This window comes from Aythya marila (assembly GCF_965140915.1).
Source record: "Aythya marila genome assembly, chromosome: 6".
NCBI classification, from domain to species: domain Eukaryota; kingdom Metazoa; phylum Chordata; class Aves; order Anseriformes; family Anatidae; genus Aythya; species Aythya marila.
In genome coordinates, this window is record NC_139047.1 from 15,849,199 (window position 1) to 15,868,636 (window position 19,438).

The window sequence follows — 19,438 nt, forward strand, 5'->3', positions numbered from 1 at the left end:
TTCTTAGAGTAAACCTGCTGCATGTCAAAAGGGCTTAGTAGAAACAGACTAACTTGATATTTCTTCTCCTGTTTTGTAAAGGAATACCACCCAAAATTGAAGCTCTCCCATCTGATATAAGTATTGATGAAGGAAAAGTTCTCACAGTATCTTGTGCCTTTTCGGGTGAACCTGCTCCTGAAATAACATGGTACTGCAGAGGGAGAAAAATTACCAGTCAGGACCAGCAAGGCAGATTCCACATTGAAACCAGCGAAGATCTAACCACCTTGATCATCATGGACGTCCAGAAGAATGATGGTGGACTTTATACCCTAAATTTAGGAAATGAATTTGGTACCGATTCTGCCACTGTGAATATTAATATTCGATCAATTTAGAGAGCTTGATCTGTATTATTTACACTTGTCTTTTTACAAGTGATTAATATATGGACTGAAATACCTGATCTGTAAATATTAAAAAAAAAAAAAAATATTTTTGTACCTACCTGAATGAGACAAAGTCCAGAGCTATACATTATGACTTATAGTCATTATTGACCTAAGAATTTTAAACACTTTTTTTCACTGACATGTACATACTGTATATAGCCGAAGTTAACGGTTATGAAGTTTTGTACCATTTATTTTATGACATTTTGAAATGTAACTTTTGAAATTAACAGTTGGTAGGAGAAAGTTTCCTAGCAAACGACTACCCTGCTCAACATTTAACTAATTTTTGTGCCTCAACTCATTGTTGATGTCTAAGAATGCCTCAACAGGTAGAGAGGCTCCCTGTTGAAGATTACCTACACCTAAGAGATGATACTGTGCATTGTATTTCATATGTGCACAAATATTTATGTTGAATCAGAAATGTAAGGCATTAGTGATGTTTGCAATTACCCTCCTGTAAGCATTGCTTTAATGTTTTACGTTTTATCTGATTATGTCATACTTTCCATGCCTGACTGACAATTTTTGGACAAAGTGCAAGCGGCCAACACTTTGTTCACCCACTGTTTGGGTACTGTTTCTGACACACTGACTGCCTGAATAGCTTTAAAAAGTAACATCACCTGGCCATCCCCTTAATCAACAAAGCTATTGAGGTACTCAAGTGCAGCAGCAGTACCAACACTCGGAGGTTCATAGGGTGCAGTGATTGTGTGGTAGTATTAGATACCTAGTAGTCACTTCCAGGCAACTAAGCAATGAGCCACAGTTTGAAAACAAACTGTTGTTACAACATCAAATATTGCCCTGCACTTCAATTTGCTTTAGTTCTCCTAATGTAGTAATAAATTTGTTAGTTGTTGAGCCTCCTTGAGATAGAATTGTTAATTTGAAATAAAGCATGCTATCTGCACCTTAAAATGTGTGATTCCTTGTTATTTATTTATTGTGCTCTGCTTTTATAGTTCATGTACTATACTACAGAGTCATTGAAAGAAAAGTCCGGGTAGAACTGCGATTCCCCACTGTAAGCTGGGTAACTGTTGAAAATTTACCCATCTACCAGAAACATCCTGGCCATCAGACTACTATAGAGGACTAACAAAAATAAATAAATAAATAAATAAATAATTTTTCGTGGGTTCTTCACTAAGGATAAATTCTAGCACTTGCTAGAATTATGCTGTTTTATGTTTTTATTTTAGAATTATGCAGCATTATGCTGTTTTTATTATGTCTCTGTTGAGTGCATTTCCAGGCCTTCCACTATGCCCTATATGGAAACATTAGTAATCTCTTTTCTTAATAGCTGGTCTCTGCTGGAAGCAGTTTAAAAACTGCCTCCAGGAAACCCAGCTATTGGCTCCTCTTTTTGCCAGCTGCAGCTAGTGTAGACTAGTTGACCATTGACTAATTGCTTGGACCTAAAAGTTCTCACCTGCTGTGGGTCATTAAGGGTCTGTACCCTATCAGCTCTTCACCCTTCAAATCAGCTGACGCACCTATGGGGAGCAGAGCTTTTACATTCTGGGGCAGAGGGAGAAAATCACAAATCTCATACAGGCAGGTCACAGTTTTGGTTATGGGAAAAGACTATCAAGTTCAAAAGAGCAATTCTGCTTCTAGAATTCACTCTGATCAGCAGAAAGAGCTTGAGAGCAAAAACTCAGAGTGATGCAACACTGCTTCAGAGCCTGTAGAAGTCTCGTAAGTGGTGCAGAAGAGTTTGGCAACACCGTATATTATGACTCCCAGCATAAAAAAATACTGCTAAAAAGAAAGATCCCAAGTTTGTCAAAAGCAGTGAACACAGGTCGTATGTTTAAAAGCTTATCCTAAAAAGACACACTAGAGAAACAGACCGATTCTTTTTTCTTTCCTATAAGCCTATATACTATCAACCATTAGCTATCCAAATAATACATTTTTTTATGTATCATGTAACAGACAGACAACAAATAACAGAAAACCTTAATTACTTCATCGAGCACCAATGTAAAGCAGTTTTAAACTTAGATGAGACAAACCCTGTATTGAGAACAAAGTACCAAGCTGTTACTAAATCCACCACCTCTCCTCCCTGGTCCTTGCTACTCTACACTCTTACCAGGCAGGGCAGTTCCACCCCTAGGGCTGGGGGGGGGGAGGCAGCATTCACCTGACATTTATCTTCCTTGTTGTTAACGCATTTCAAATGGCCACCACAGAGAAGCTAGTACAGTTATAAATCAATTCTGAAGAAAATTTTATAGTAATAGAATTTGAGAGGGCAATTTAAACATAAAGCTGCTTGTATTTAATAATTTTAAGGTACTTAAAAATAAATAAATAAAATCACTATTTGAAGCCACAGCTTAAGTTAAAATGCCCTCAAAATCATCTACTGCAGCACTCCTACCACTGTAAACCTACCAAGAGCAAGAGAACATGTTTTAGCCAAAGTATGAAACGTTCCTATATATGTTGTCATAGCTGGGGACTTACACTGTGCAGTGTACAGTGAGAGGCTTAACACCCCCAAGCCCCATGTTAATCAGCCTACCTAGGTTAACAGAAACACAAGATCTAGCACCATTCACCAGCTGGGAAAACAGACTTGCTTCTCAAGAGGGTATCTTAGCTTAATGCAATACAGGGCTGAAATCGTCCATGGTGCAAGCTTGGCATCACATGGATAGTGTTAAAGTCACAAAGCCAGAGACAAAGTGAGCTGCTCTCTGGCTAATAAATGGAGATGAAACAAGATCTAAAGTCAAAATACAGATTTCAGAAGCTAAGTTTTGTGTCAGGACAAGATCCAGACATTTTCAAGTTCAAGAAGCCATCTCATTCTAATTCCCTTACAGGTATTAAAAAATAATTTTCAAAACAATGCACAAAGATAACACAGGTACAGCCAACCAGCCTTGTTTCAGCAACTTGTATGTACCTATATCTGACAATATTACCACTAGAAATGGACTAAGCCAGTAGTCTTAGCAGAAAGTAATAGTCACACACGCACACACACAAAAAAAAAAAAGAAAAAAAAAAAGAAAAAAAAAACACTCCAGACTTAAGCATGGATTCTATTCCACAAATGCTATTGAAAATTCAGTCTTCACTGAAATCCTCTACTGAGTCCTCTACTGAATCTCGACACATTTCCATGATCAAGTGGAAAACATTCTGGTGTGGCAGCATAAGCAAGTTTCTTGTCTGTAACGCTGCCTCAACTCTGCATGGTACTTAAACAAGCACACCTAACTTTAAGCTGATGAGTCACTCCTGCGCCTAAAAATAGGATTTAAAGCACTTACAGGATTTGCTGGAGTACAATTTTAATAGATAATTCTACATGCCAACCTGCTGAGCCATTGTTTTTTATATGACTGCTAAATGAAAGCTAATGTAGAGGTGACATTGATAAAGTCACAACATAAAGCTTCATTCTTCTTCAGTTTCATAGAAGACATCCAAAAACAATTCTCAGACAAGAGATTAAGCAGTCTCTGAATAAAAATAAATACATAAAATGAAGCATGAACATTTGAAATTATTTGCCTACTCTATTCAGGTAGAATACTGGGATTTTTTTCACTTTACAGGCTGACGCTCTGTTTAAAGACAAAACCAATTGCACTACAGGACCAAGTTCACAAGAATATCCTAGCACTGGTGTCTGAAGACATTTAGACAAAGAATGACATGTCACAATGATCGTGCATAGAAAAATGAGTCAGCCCCATGTTAACAGCACCCTGCTTCTGCAACTGTCATCTAAACTTCGCAGAAAATGTCTAGGCAGCCAAGAAGGTGAAGATAGATACAGAAATAGCCAAAGCAACATTTAGCTCAAGAGAATATGGAGGAAAGGATGTGACATTCTTAAATCCTGACTCACCCACCCCTGCTTTGAACTGAGAAGAATTACCTTTGGCATCCTTAATCAACACCCTTGGAGCCATGTATTTACCCTTTTCTTTAAACATAATGTATTTGATTTGCTTGTTTTTTAAACAGAGTCATAAAATACAGTTGTGCTCTTACTTTTAGCTCTCTCTCCCATATGAGTACTATTTAAGAACAGTCAGGATATGGCTACAAACGTACCTACAGTATCCTGTCCTGAAGTAAAAGACGGTACCAGACAGCAATGCAGGGAAATGGTGCGACTACTTTCTTATGGCACTCACTTGCCAAACAATATTCTGAATTGCTCATGCAGGCTTAACAACTACTCAAACGGCAACTGAAGCAATTAAATTCCTAAACGGCACCTTCAAATCAGTATTGTACACAGTGGGAACAAAAATGGTAATGCATTTCTTTTAGCATGTTATAAAGTGGAGCCCAGTATGCTCACTTTCTAGTAAACTTGGTCATGCTTGTGACTTCCTCTACAAAATAACAAAGAACAGGTTGCTCTGCTGTATGGGTAGAAGAATGCTTAGTTTCTGAATCTCTTACCATTTCGTTGCTTAAACTAGCTGCTAAGCTGCTGAGTCCTTCTGAGACAGTGACATTTCTAAGGGTGTTACAATCATCTGATGAGCTTTGTAAGTGAAATAATAATCTGTATGATCCTTTGGTCTTCAGTGTTAAGCAGCAGATATTTTCAGGATAGCAGCTGTGGCTTTGGTCACTCAACGACACCCCCTCCCCTTTAATCAGTAACATTCCCTTCTAGAGGTTGATCTGAAATGCTTAGGTTCAGCCCTGGAAGTAGTCAGCAAAGAAATGTTAATGACAGGCATGTTTTACATTAACTCTTTTAAAGCTGAATAATGAGGATCACCTGACAAAAAAAAAAAAAAAAAAAAAAAAAAAAAAGATTTCAGACAAAGAAGTTTCCTCCATTCGTGTATTATACCTCTGTAAAAAGTTGCTAAGTGCAGCACCAGCAGTAACAACAGCTACAATACCTATACTGATTGTGGTGTAACGAGCAAAATTTAAGTTCACAGTTTGAGAAATTAACTGTAACACAAATACTTATGTCATTTTTAAAATAAATTAAATGCAAAAAAATTATGCATTGCAATGTATCTATATATGTTTTGGGATACAGTAATGCCTGCATTCCAAAATCTGACCACCAGTCAGGGCGGGGGAGGAAGGAAATCAAGCTGACACTGTAAGCTTACTTACTATACTTCCATACAACAAATGAAAAGAAATACAAACATTAATTTTCAGTTTTAGGCTCTGAACATTGTAATGTAAATATTCATGAATTTCTAAATTATTCTGAGTGCCTGCTATTTAATTCTTCATAGAGTACAAGCTGGTATGCCATTTAAGTGCATTCCATTTCCAATCATCTAATGTTAGAAACGTCATAAATAAAAGTCAATAACTAGAAATTAGCACTTTTAGCCTAAGTATATGTAGTATGCTTATATCCTTTAAGTGATAAATGCTTTAAAAAATGAATTTGGTTTCACTGGGAGCTCTTCGGAAGCAAGTGAGATCAAAACTGGAAGCATCAATTACATATCCTATGTTGACATTCAGCTCCTATTCTCCACCAGAAGGAGTAACAGTATAATTATCAATTACTGATTAGCTCTGCCCTAACCCTGAAAATGAAAAGGGCATATAGAGTTTTCTAATCTTATCATACATGGACCACTGTGGTTCTTCTACAGTATCATTTTCCAAAATTACTTCTTAGATCCTTGACACCAGAAGCATGATGGCATATCTGCACTGATTTTCTTTAAATACATTTTAGGATTTTAGTCATAGGGTTTAGCAGAGGTAGATAAAAAGGATGATCTAACTTTAGCAAGAACATGTTGCATATATATTAAGACATCATTACAGCTTGAGTCACATAAAGAAACCCAACATGGTACTGAAGTAATTATATAACCATTGTGCTGGAATCTAAGCCTTGCAACCTGTGTCTAACCAATCTTATTACAAATATTTTATCATCAGTATTTAAAATGCTGATTTACAACTACATGCACAAATCAGTCTTATCGATCTTTTTTTGCACAATGTGGAGTCCGAACTATTTTTTCTGTAGTAGCTGGAAGCCAGAAATAGATACCCGTTAATGTGGCATGGACTTAACTCTGTACAATCTGGAAGAAACTTCAGTGAAATTTCAATAAGGAGCTCTAAAACAATGTATATGATTCAATGAAACACTCAGCAATATGTTGTTTACTTCTCTGAACATATCTTTAATACTTATTTTTACAATTGTCTTAAGTGTCATACAGAATACATTAAAGCAAAATTTCAGGAAAAATGTACAAGCATGTGTATGGCTGATATGCAAATGCTAGTTGCATGAAAACTGAGCACAAATAACAGCTCTGAGCTGGTATCCATAAATAACTTTACTCACATAAGACCTTCAACTCCATTTGACCCCTACATAATGGTTTAAAACCTGTTAGTCTAGACAGGCAACAGGTTGTATGATTTTCCTCAACACTTGGACCTATTTTGATTTAGATGAATCAACATACCAGAAGTTTATAATGAAAATTTCCATTCCAAGCCCATCTGTCTTTTCCACACTGCTTCACAAACACCAAATTATTCATATACACCAAAGGAAGACAAGATAGACCAAATTAAAGACTTGTTTATAAAAACAGATTTTGGTATGTGCTTGAGTGCAAAAAACCCTGTGCATTTACTTAGGAATTGTGTAAATGAAAAACAGTAAATGGCTTGCTTAAAGTGCTCTACAGCTAAGACTTTATAGACCAAGTTTATCCCTAAATTAATACCAAAAACAAAATCCCCCAAAGTTTACAATGCTAACTCTAGCAACCTTATGGACCAAGGTGCTAATAGGCACTGTTATTACATATAACTCATGAATTATTCAGAGTCAGAATCCAATCTCACTTACAGTAAATGCAAATTTACATTGATGTAACTGAGAGCAGAATCCATCTCATGGTTTATACCACCTTGAAATGATATAAAGAAGTCACCAAATCACAAGCTTCCTCTTGTATAAATACGTCATAAATAAAATATGTATAGACACAAATACCCATTTCAACAGCAGCTTCATGGTCTAATAGGTTCATCTCTTACTTCTATAATACTTTCCTGAAAATACATCTCAACTGAGCAGAGTAAATCTTAGCCATGTTGCATTAGTTACTTGTTATTAGCTACACACCCCAAAAACAATTTATGGACATTTTGAAGCCTTTAGTAGATCCTCAGATCTTTAGTAGTGAAATTAGGTAAAAAAATTCTGATGCAAAAAAGAATAAATAAATAAAAATTATTAAATATCCAATGCTTGATACAAATGCTTCATATTAAGTTATTTTCATATATTTGTTTAGAAAAATACACTAAATATTTCTACTTTCATTGGCTAAAAATAAGGACCGGATTATGTATATCCTTGTGTTTTTAAAGAAGGCAATGTCAATTACCATTAAGCTGCTAGAGTAGACCTATTAGTGGCCAGTCCCACAGCCCTTATACAGGCAAAAAATGCCACTGCAGGGCTATCATAGCTCCAGGCAGATTGCTTGTACAAATGACCAGCAGGCCCATGGCACAAATTGCATTTTCTCCAAAAAAAAGAAACCTTTTTGCTAAAGTTTTTAACCTGTAGATTTACTAATGTATCAGTAAGACCTTCACACTTTAAAAAGAGCAACATTTACAAATGTAGATGCTTATCTGTTAAACCATCATTCGTTCCAAAAAATGCACATTCAAACTGTGAAATATTAGGAAAATACTCTTGCAAATAAACTATATAAAGATAAAATACACTTCAAAGATAGTTTTTATGTTATTCTATAAAGTGCAGAGAAATCCTTCTAAAAAGGGAAATGACTACTTTCTATAACAACAGTATAATTACAGCAGCCTTTGCATAGCATTATTTATAGAAAATTGAATACTTTCAATTTCTTCATGAAGAAAAGGATGAGAAAGTCTCTTCCAGTTCAGATCTTTCCTTTGATACTGATCTGTTTTCTTCAGGAATGGTTGATGATACCACCAGATCTCCATTGACAGCACTTCTAGAACAGTGAGCAGATCCTATGAAGATATCAAAAAGTATTTAAATTTCAGTGAAAAAATCCTCATCCAATCTGTCAGTTATTCTATTTGCTATTTCCTATTGGACTTCTCCAAAAATACTTCAATTAATACCATGGCCAAGGATGACGGACACAATGAATTTTCAGTTAGTATAAATGTGGTAACTTTTTTCTTTTAGACAATGATTTTTATATTATGAACAACAAATTTGTCTGTGAGGTGCAGACAATTTCTGTATGATGCAGAAAAATTTTTTGAAGAAGAAAAACTGATGAATCAATAAGCATTTGATTAAAATATTTTCTATTATCAAAATGAGATGGATGACTTCCTGCAAGTTCAGTATTGCTAGGCTACCTGGCATGAAAGAGAATGAGCTAAGATAACTAAAAAGGTAGTAGAGGGAGTTTCTAACAAAGGGAAAAAAAAAAAAAAAAAAAAAGAGGGGTGGGGGGGAGAAAGTGAGTTAGAAGCTAGAGCTAGTAAGGAACCAAAGAAGTCGGGTATTAGCAGAAACACACAAGACTTCTCAGCAATTCTGAAAAGAATCAGACTGGGTAACCAACCCCAGGAGAAGGTCCAGATGTTAACAACAGACCTAGGTTACAGAAAGCAAGACTGACCTGCAACTACCTAGGCAGTGAGATGCAGACTGGGGTCTAAACTAAGTTTGGGATAGATGCTAGCTTGGGATAGATGCTAGCTTGGGATAGATGCTAGCTTGGGATAGATGCTAGCAGACCCTAAACAGGTGGCAGGTGAGTAAGTTCGAAGTGGTGGTTGTCTTGCAGTATATGAGCATCAGAGAACCAAGAAGATGGTGTGGCAGTGCAAATACTTGCACTGTGATAGTGTAAAGCATTAGTACCTCTTTGGACTCGCATGGACTTTCAGCACTGCATAGGCCCCAGTTTTTTTGTTTGTTTGTTTGTTTGTTTGTTTGTTTTTCAATCTAAATGAGGCACTAGGAACTCCAGAAGGAAGCAAGACTAAACCAGAACTAGGCAAGAAGAATTAGTCATGTTAAGTCAAGTCTCCCTGAGAGAAATTAGGATGGAATCAAAAGGAGAGTAAGATACAAGACTTAATAAGACAGAACTGTATACTAACTCATTCAGTAGGCCCCTCTAACCATTAGGGTCTAATATTCTGAACATGACATCATTTCATCACTTTTTTGGTTGTTTTTATTTATTATTACCAGGGCTGCACTATTTCAGAACAGTGCTACACTCCACAACAGGCAAGCAGACACTGAAATGACTGATCTTACAGCAATGCACTGTGGGGAAATTAACCACCACACCCCTATTCAGAGAGACCAAAGAAAGGCGAATTTTTTTAGTAATAACAAGCAGATAGCAAGTAACAGTATACCACATCACATACCAAAATAATGTTCATGCAAGGTCCTTAGTACAAACACTCTTGTTCTGGTTGGGTCTCCATTTTAGATTACAAGCAGTCCTACTGATTTCAGTACAACTGCTCCAGCTGTAAGATCCTTTTCAACAGGAGTGAAAGCTAGAAAAAGTCAGCTACATAAAAATCTACACAAGTGATTTGGTTTATAATGTTGCAACCTTACAACCAACTCTTTTTTCTTATACTGATATCAGCACTAAAACATACGCTGTAAACAGGGTAATAAATTCTACAGAAAGATAGAAAAGAAAACCATCCCTTTTCCAAACTCACTCTGAGAATCTTCCAGGGGACTATCACTGTAAGATTCTGTATCTGAGTATGTTCTTCTGCGTCGCTGTGATAATCGGTAAAGGGATGAAATTGGTTCTTTTACAGAGTGATTATTCCTACAAATGAAACAAGATATATTAGTAAGTAAATTCTGTAACAACCCACACAAACTTAATATACTTTAAAATAATTCTGGTTTTTAGTTTGTTAATATCAATAATGTTTTTCACTAAGAAAAAAATAACACAGCCAACAGAACATTTTGATTTTCACAATTTCAATGCCTGAAAATTGAAATAAAAATCTAATACAGCGTTTGCAAGCAGAAAACGGTAATTCAAGAACTCTGAAAGACTGACCCAGAAAGAATACAGCATTTTAAGTCATATGTCTAATTTTATGAAATCAGCAGAAGAAGTCATTTGCATAAAGTTTCTAGCAGGAAGAAATATTTATAGGGCAAGTATGAGAGACATTATGACACAACGAGCTCCATTATTTGCCACTGACACCAATAATCTGCTCCTGTTTTCAAAATTAGATCAATTTATGCCATTTTATTATTTTCCCAAGTGAAAAATTTCTCTCATACTTTTTTTTTTTAATGTTCAGGGAGGTGTTTTAAGAAATGTTCAGGGAGGTGTTTTAAGAAATTAAGAAAATAAAATGAAAAAGAAAATTACCTTTCTGAATAACAAGGACCAGGGTGGCTAACGGAACGCTTCATCTAGAAAGAAAAAAAAAATGCCATAAGCTACTTTCAAGAATAGTATACATACTTACACTAATTTATACTCTATTTACAGCCTCTACAAAGAGGGTGGGTAATCTCTCTCTTTTTTACATATATATAAATTAAAAATAACTGTTCTTAATGGGAAGTCTGTTCTAACTATATGGAAATAGATGGATTGCTACCAATATTAAAAGTTTTAAAGCGTTTACACAGGACATGCAATTTACTACACGGAATACTATCTAGTTAGAGAGCCATTTGTCAATTGACATGATATAGAAATGCTGAAGTATTTTCCCCCACCAAAAGCCAGTTTAATTCTCCATTACACAATAAAGCCAAAAGTCTGCCTCTTGATTCTTTGCAGTTTTTCTGGTATCACTGCCAAATCTCTATGTGTGAAAGTTATTAAGTTATACAAATGACATACAGAATTGTATGTTATTTGATGGAATGGAAGATTAAAGGGTAATATCCAAGTACAAAGAAAGGGACTCGCACAAGAGAATCCTACAACACAGCCTATCTTAGAAACTATGTATGTTATCAGTAAGACATTTAAGATGATCTCACGTACACTGCCCTCCTAAAAGAAATAATTAGTAATGAAGAGTTATGCGAGTATCTTTACCATTATTGACCTTTTCGATAAATAAGGGCATGTTATATTAATATGAACATTTTTGAACTATATACATTGAAAAATAACCTATGTTGCTGAAGTGCTTCAAGTCACAAGGCAGTTGTCTGTTTAACTGAGGAAAAATTAAATCGCATTTGTTTATGAGATATCTCAGAACAGGGTCTTGACACATGCGACAAATTACCCTGATTATGTGAGCGCTAGCAAATGAAGACTGGTAACAGAGAAGTATTGATTTATAAAATATTTAGGACCTGCACTGATCACGGTAGTGTAAAGACTTCATTTGCTGATGTAATAGCACAAAGCAATACTATAGTCTTTTGCCATTCTTCCCCACATCTAACCAACTACATGACACTTAGAAAAAATAGTATTTTAAAATGTCTGAACCATTTGGACAGGTGATGGTGACACAGGAGAAACCAAGGGATCAGGGTGAGGCAGCTGGAACATCTCTGGCTTAAATTTGGCATTAGCAATCTTCACACATTCTTCAAGCGTTGTGATAAATGTATTACAGGTGGCACTAAGCAAGGAAGAGGCTTCATTCATGTTCTGAAAATAAATGAAAGCACAAGCATAAGCAAGAATTCCCCCCCCTCCCCCCATACACACTTATTTTTATCACTCTTTACTACTAAGAACTAGGGATAACTTCCATTTCCCACTTACTTAATCAAATGTACACTTACATTGAGGTCGATTAAGCAACTAAATGTGATAGCACTCTAATTTCTTTCTGACATATGAATTTTTTAGGGTATCAGCCAATGATGCTATAATGTTTTCACTGTAAATACAAGTTTTTCTCAGAATAGCTATCTGGTATCAGAAGGTCAGTGAAATAAAAGAATGGCATGTGAACAGCTTTATCACTCCAGCGAAACAATTCTGCAGGCCAATTTCACCTTGCTGTTGCAAACTGACAGCCATTTTCTCTGTTGTGACAAAGTGTCAACACCTTGCTTTACTTTGCTCTAAGTCACAGAATCATAAAATAGTTTGGATTGGAAAGGACCTTAAAGATCACCTAATTCCAACCCCCTGCCATGGACCCCCCTAGACCAGGTTGCTCAAAGCCCCATCCAACCTGGCTTTGAGAACTTCTAGGCATAGGACATCCACAGCTTCTCTGGGCAACCTGTTCCTGTGCCTCACCACCCTCATATGAAAGAGTTTCTTCCAAATATCTAATCTAAATCTAGTCTAGTTTAAAGCCATTAGTTTTAAAGCCTTTAGTTTAAAACCATTACTCCTTGTCCTATCAGTACACTCCCTGATTAGGAATCCCTCTTCTGCTTTCTTGTAGGCCCCCTTTAGGTACTGGAAGGCCACAATAAGGTAACCCCAGGGAAGAACAGCCCTGTCCCTGGGTGGGCTTCAACCACCAACCTTTTAGTGACGTGGACAACAGTATTTTCCACACACTATTCAAGAGTATAAAGAATGAGGACCAGCACTAACTCTCATTCAAAAACAGAAATACTAGAATACTTTTATTTGTGTATATTCAGAGAAACTTTGCAGGTTTCCGATACCTGTAACACTAGCTCTCACTAACAACAAAATGGAATACTCTCCTAAAGGAAGTAAAGAATGGACAAGCAAGATAGTTTCAACCACCCTGCACCTAACAGAGATCTGAAACAAGATATATGTATAGCAGATGTGACAGCTCTTCTGGCCTTTTAACCAAATGACTCAATAACACAATTGATTCCTAATACATTTTATGGTTAAAATTAAATCATACAGGTTCTTTGTGCACTTATAATCAATGACAGCATTATGTACACACAACCACTCAAAATCTGACTTAAATCTGAGTAAAATCTCCCAACATTCAGAAGAAGGGAAAAAAGCATAAGATATCAGCAGAAACTTTAGTTGAACTATGTAATCAGGTTCTCCAGTGCCATTGTAGAAATTCAATACCTCAATGCTGGGAGGAGAATGAGTCTCATCATGGTGAACAAATTCTTGTATCGTATGAACTTGCTGCATTAAAAGATCACAGTAGAGACGAAGTTCAGACATTTTGGTTTTAAGAGATTCATTGGTCTCACTTATTTCTATAAGAAATAAAGGAAACGTCAATTTATGGCATATCATTTATTATTTATTCTAGTTTTTTAAGTGCACTTCTCATGTAAATTTAAATATTGATTTAAAAATTTGCTTAAGCTATCACTTGAATTTGAGAAAAAATGGATTCTGCAATGAATCAAGCACTATACTTGAAGCAGACACCAGAGTTTGTACTTTTTGATAACTGATGCGACTTTAATGACCACAATGACAGAGGCATATAACAAGAAAAGATAAAGTTGCAATCTTTCTTAGCTACAGCCTAATGTAGGAAAAAAATCAGTAGATGAAATTTATCCCTGTTAGAGTGGGTAAATGGTTACATCAAGACATTCAAAAAATATATATATTCTCATGGGTTATATTGACTTCCTTCAGTGGAGGTAATGTCATCCAGTGTGTTTTAGTGTTCTTTTTCTCCAGTAAAAGGAAACTTGTACAATGCCCATATACTGAAATTCTAGATGCCTTACTGTCAAGGAAGACAGGGCTGAATACATTTAGGAATTTTAACAATGAAGCATGTGATTGGTTTTACATGATTTTTACATGATTTTTTATAACGCGGACAGAATAAAGACTCAGAATATCACCGCCGGAATGTCTGTAAAAATATATTAGGCATATAACTAAGATGCATGTATTTTCTCAAAAAGGGTCCAGGGAATTAGACATCTAAACCCCATGGACTTTGAGTTTAAACTCCCTGTCCTTCTAACTGTTAGACTCCTAGTCAGACATGCATATCGGTAGAAGAGAAAGGAGTCTGAACTGATAGCAACTGATACAGGTTTCTTTGAAATAAACAGAACTCATATTCATGGCAGCTGTGAATTTGATACTTCATATGGTCACAGCAACATTCCTAGAATGCCACACAGATATGAAGTGCAGGACAAATCTGAAGACAACACAGAAATCCAAAATGGAAAGGCAATACAGAAAACACAGAAGTGATAATGCCTATGATCAGCAAAATAAAGTCAAAAACAGACTATGTAGCACGGTGATTTGCATCATTTGCTAGCACAGTTCATACATCATGGGGAAATTTACATTACAGATGACTAGGAATAATTACAGTTCATATTTTAAAGACAATAGTACTCAATTTCTAACACAACATTTGCGCTATCATTACCCGAAAACAAACATTTGAAAAAGTGGTTAGCTTGTGCATGCTCAAGGTAACACACATACCTTTTTCTTTTTTTGTTCTAGTATCTGCTAAACAGGCTTTTGCACTCCCCAGTGCTACCAGCCACCTCTGCCTTTCAGCTGCATTAACTGCTTTCATATAGAAATGCTGTTCCCCTGGGATGATTAGCTCCATTCTGGTGTTGTCTGTTGCATGAACTTATGATAGAGAAGAATAAAAGAACAACTTTGAAAAACAAACAAACAAACAAACATACAATCTGGTAACAATTATTTATTAAAAACAAATCAAAGTATTTAGCAATACAGTACACCACAGTAATACAGTAAATCACAATGTGCTCCTGCCAAATAACAGAAAGCCCATGCCCTCAAGTGAAAAGGCAGGAATAACAGACACTAAACAAACAATGGCTACACTCAAGTAAAATGGGGTTCCCTTACTGCATTAAGAATTCACTGCATGAATCTGTAGTAACTTTTATACTCCAACCCCAATCTAAATACGGGAAAATGAAGAGTTTTGTTACAAGGACAATATTTACAGAGTCCTAGAAACAAGAACTGAGGTGGACTTCATTTACAGTCCATTATATTCATATAATATGATGAGTTCCAAATCTCAAAAAAAGAGCTCCAAGTGTCAAAAACATTTTTCTTTGTCCCCAATTCCTAATTCACTTTCATTATTATCTGTAAACTATGAAGCAATGACATTGGACTATGAATACACAAATACAGAGAGAGAAGTTTGTGATGCAAAATTGGTGATCTTGTCTCCCTGACAGCTAAAATTTCTTCTAGCAGAAACATAATCCTTACCTTTTATTTCACACACAGCCATCTTTATACTTCCTTTGCTGCCTTTGCAAACATCATCTTGTGAATCATAGTACGACAATATCCCATTGTCTAAAACAAACCACCGAGGCTGCCAACCTAGCAAGATCAAAAACAGGAAAAAGTCTAATTACTGAATTTCAAATTAAATTCAGCTCTTTGGCTGCTAAAACTTTTACAAAAGATGCAAACATTACACTACTCCCATGACACACCAGGAAGTTAAGAATCTGAGTACCAAAGACCAGAGCTGCTCTACAATCAAACCGGTATTATACAGCTATTTCATTCCCATTCATTTTAAATGAAAGGTTGGCAGTATTTCAGTGTTCGCTATATTCCATTCTACCACAAAATAAAATTTTAATATAGCCACTACGGAATCCCATTTTGAAGACTGATAAATCACATACCTCTGAAGAAAAATCCTTTTTAAAATATATTTTTCAGGCAGACTTCCTTTAGATTGTAGTCCCAGAAATAAATGACTGTCGTCACAAACTGCTCTGTTCATTCACCTCTCTCTGCCTCCTGTATTTCAGTGAAAATGTCTATATTTTACACTTAACTACTGACATACTGTTTTCTCTGAAAGTAGCCCAGCTCCACTGTCAACAATTTAACAGCAGGAATTGTGCTGGGAACTGAGACATGGCTTATATTACTAAGAGTCCACTTGTGAGGACCAGCTCCCCTACTACTGTTTTCACCAGCTTTACATCAGCAAAACTGTTTAATGATCTCTGGCTTCATTATGTTTACAAAAGAGAGCAGTTTACACATGCACATGCAACTCTCTTTGAGAGCTCTATGCAGCATTACACCAAGTAGAAATGCTGATTTATTTTAATTAGAGGGGGCCTTGACAATCATTTATCTCTTAATTTATTTTACAGGTATTTCATAAAGCTCAACACTCAGTGGATGGGTACTCTATTTTTTAATACTACCAGATATTAATGTTTTTGCCTAGCAAAGCACCTTGGTTTCTAAAAACAACCTAGAACTAAAACATTCCAGTAGACGATAGCAAGCGCTCAGGCCTGTTACAGCCTGGGTCGGCTAGACGATGGGAGCAGACTCTCCCTCTATTTTACAACTGCAGACCAAGCGTATACCTTCCTGCTTGGCTTATGGCTCAGAACAGCAGTAGCTGTGCAGCCAAGAACTCGACACATCTGGTGATATGACAGTGTGGTCCGCGGTGTTCACCATCCTGTCATCCCGAGAGAGCAAGCAGCAGCCACCCGGCAGCACCGCGCTCTAACACCGGAGGCTTCCTCAGTCATCCACTAGAGGCTTCATACTGCTCACGTGCAGTCATTACCAATTTTAACACTAATTCAGAAAGTGCAGGACCAGACCACATCACATCATGTCAGAGTTCCAGGATAAGGAAATTATAATGCAAAACTTTATTTTTTTAGTTATTATTATATATTATTTGTTAGCTATAATAGTAAACATCTTTATCATTCAAAATGCAGATGAGTAATTAATAAGCAGATCCACATTCTCACAAAAAAAAGAAAGAAAAAAAAAAGTAAAAACACCAAGGAACCCCAGTTCCCATGGGAAAGATTTCAAGTTATATGTACAACTTACAATAAAGTAATATGCAAACTGCCATAAAATGACTGTATGGAAGACCCCCTCATGTAAAAGGCAGCTCAGAAACGCGCTCATGTTTTTTTTAAGCTATGTTGTGTTGCAAAACATTGCACTGTCCTTATCTCCTAAGTGCATGCCCATGTCAATGCCTTTCTAAACAAGGTTATTCTGATAAAAAGGGACCCTATATGGATGATTAATTCAGCCTCATATTATGCTGGCTTTGAAAAAAACATCCGCAAGGGATTTAAAAGACCTCAGTACCTCACAGAAGCAAGTAAAAGAACAAAGCCACTTCTTACTTGAATTTGGGCAAATACGGTTTCCTGTATTCAACAAAATATTTAATAAATTCCTTCACAAGTCCTTAGATGAACATCTATTATTTAAGTAAGAAGGAGGAAACTAAATAATGTTTTCCACAAGCAACAATAACAAGCTCCTTTGCTGCTTGGCTTCTACTGTAAATAGTACCACAAATACCACAGCCTATTTTTGGCTACAAAAACACGTACCGGAGTAACAAGAAAGTTGATAACAACTTTAAAAAAATTCACTGATATGCTTTTTTTTTATTAAAAAAAAAAAAAAAGTTTCCCTCATATTCAGAAAGTTCTCGGGTATTTCTGACACTATAATTTTCAAAGGCAACTGGAGCAGATGCTGTCAGCTGGGCAACACACATGGAAGGAAGGGCTCTGCAGTTCAGTATATTGGAGGGCTGCTGACTTTTAGTAGAAGTTAGCTGCATGTAAGTTTTTATCAAACACCACAAAGGTTCATTACCCATGACCTTTTACCTTTCACTGAATCACTTCTGGTCACAAAAATGGAAGTGAAAAACACCATTCTATTTTGAAAAGAAATTTGCAGTCATTTTCATACTTAGCCACATTTTTTTCCACTATGTTATTTCCCCGCATTCACTGTGAAGTGACCAAAACATCTAATCTAACAGCTATTTAATTCCAGCACAAGTATGGAATCCTTTCACTGGAAGGCCAGTATACCTGGATGTGGATTTCCTCTGAAAAATACAAAACTACGTACATTTCAATTCCAAGCAAGCACACAATCCTTCTAGTGTGGGGCCTGCACTTTATAAACGCTCAGAACTGAGTTTTACACCACTCCGCATTCAACACCTGAATTCACCGAACTTAAAAAAACAGCACAGACGAAGACCAAGAGGGCAAAGAAGGTACGGACAGACTGCCAAAACCACTGAAGAGGCCTGGTGAGGCACAGTATGTGATCCGGCTCTGATCTGCTCTACAGGCACAAGTACAGCATCAGAAGAGGAATCTTCTTCCCCTTGGAAGTACAGCCTGTCCACTGCTGTCTCCGGGGGGAGGTGACGACTCTGTTATGACAGAGGGAGAACCGAACACTTCTGACAGCAAACGCAGGCCTTTAGTGCGCTTCTGCCCACAGCACTTCACAAAACACATTTACCCAGAACGTGTCCTCCAGAACCAAACTTTGTTTGCGTATTTCACAGGTTAGGATACAGTCGCAGAGAGTCCAAAAAATGACCATCCCAGGCCGAATCAAGAGAACCCAGGCTCGGCAAGCCTTTAGCACCCAACATTTAAAGACCGAGCCCTGCGTGACGCCTCAGCCGCACGTGGGGACACCGGCCGGGCTGCGCGCCGCAAGCATAAGATGGAGGGGAAAGATGCGACAGCCGCAACGAGCCGCACGAGGCAGCGGCCGCCCGCGGGCCGCCCGGCAGAGCCCCCGACCCGGCTGTCAGCCCGCAGCCCGCAGCCCCCGCCGGCCCCGGCTGCCCGGAGCCCGGCGCCCCTCACGCAGGCTCCGCCGCGCCGCAGGCCCGGCCGCCCCGAGCCGCCCCCGGCCCCGGCCGCGGCGCCTACCCGCCAGGTAGTTGGTCCACTTGTACAGGGCCCCCTCCATCGCTCACAGCCCCGCGCCGCCCCGCATCCTCCTGCGCCGCCGCGGGGAAAGCGCGGCCGCCGCCGCCGCGGGGATGGGAGCTCCCCTCCCGTCCCCGCCGCTTCTCCCTGCGCGGAGGCGGAGCCGCTCGGCCCGGCCCGGCCCGGCTCGGCTCGGTTCAACCCAGCCCCGGCACGGCGGCGGCCCCGGCGGCGCCACCCGGCCGGCGGGGCGCTCCGCGCCTCCCATGCGCGCCCCCCCCCGGGCGCTCCCAGCCGTCCCCCTCGCTTCCTGGGG

The 19,438-nt window shown here is 37.9% G+C and overlaps 2 protein-coding genes across 3 annotated transcripts in view; one reads left to right on the plus strand and one right to left on the minus strand.

Annotated features, from left to right (window-relative positions):
* LOC309879566 (titin-like) overlaps positions 1 to 1,361 on the plus strand; it is a 246,514-nt gene extending 245,153 nt beyond the window's left edge. Inside the window, exon 296 of the mRNA XM_082763383.1 lies at positions 82 to 1,361. Coding sequence (XP_082619509.1) covers positions 82 to 380 — 299 coding nt within the window. The 3' untranslated portion in view covers positions 381 to 1,361. The remainder of the gene's footprint in view (positions 1 to 81) is intronic.
* A 5,231-nt stretch (positions 1,362 to 6,592) lies between these two features.
* On the minus strand, positions 6,593 to 19,364 carry PLEKHA3 (pleckstrin homology domain containing A3). Of its 2 annotated transcripts, none has more exons than XM_082763652.1 (8): positions 19,123 to 19,364; positions 15,617 to 15,733; positions 14,837 to 14,992; positions 13,484 to 13,620; positions 11,939 to 12,103; positions 10,850 to 10,893; positions 10,167 to 10,282; positions 6,593 to 8,446 (listed from the first exon to the last, which is right to left on the minus strand). In XM_082763652.1, the coding sequence occupies exons 1-8, from the start codon at positions 19,160 to 19,162 to the stop codon at positions 8,280 to 8,282; spliced, it is 942 nt and encodes a 313-aa protein (XP_082619778.1). In that variant the 5' UTR covers positions 19,163 to 19,364; the 3' UTR covers positions 6,593 to 8,279. The 2 variants fall into 2 exon arrangements, with proteins under 2 accessions (XP_082619778.1, XP_082619777.1); XM_082763651.1 differs by having other exon boundaries at positions 6,593 to 8,465; positions 19,123 to 19,361.
* Positions 19,365 to 19,438: the final 74 nt, after the last annotated feature.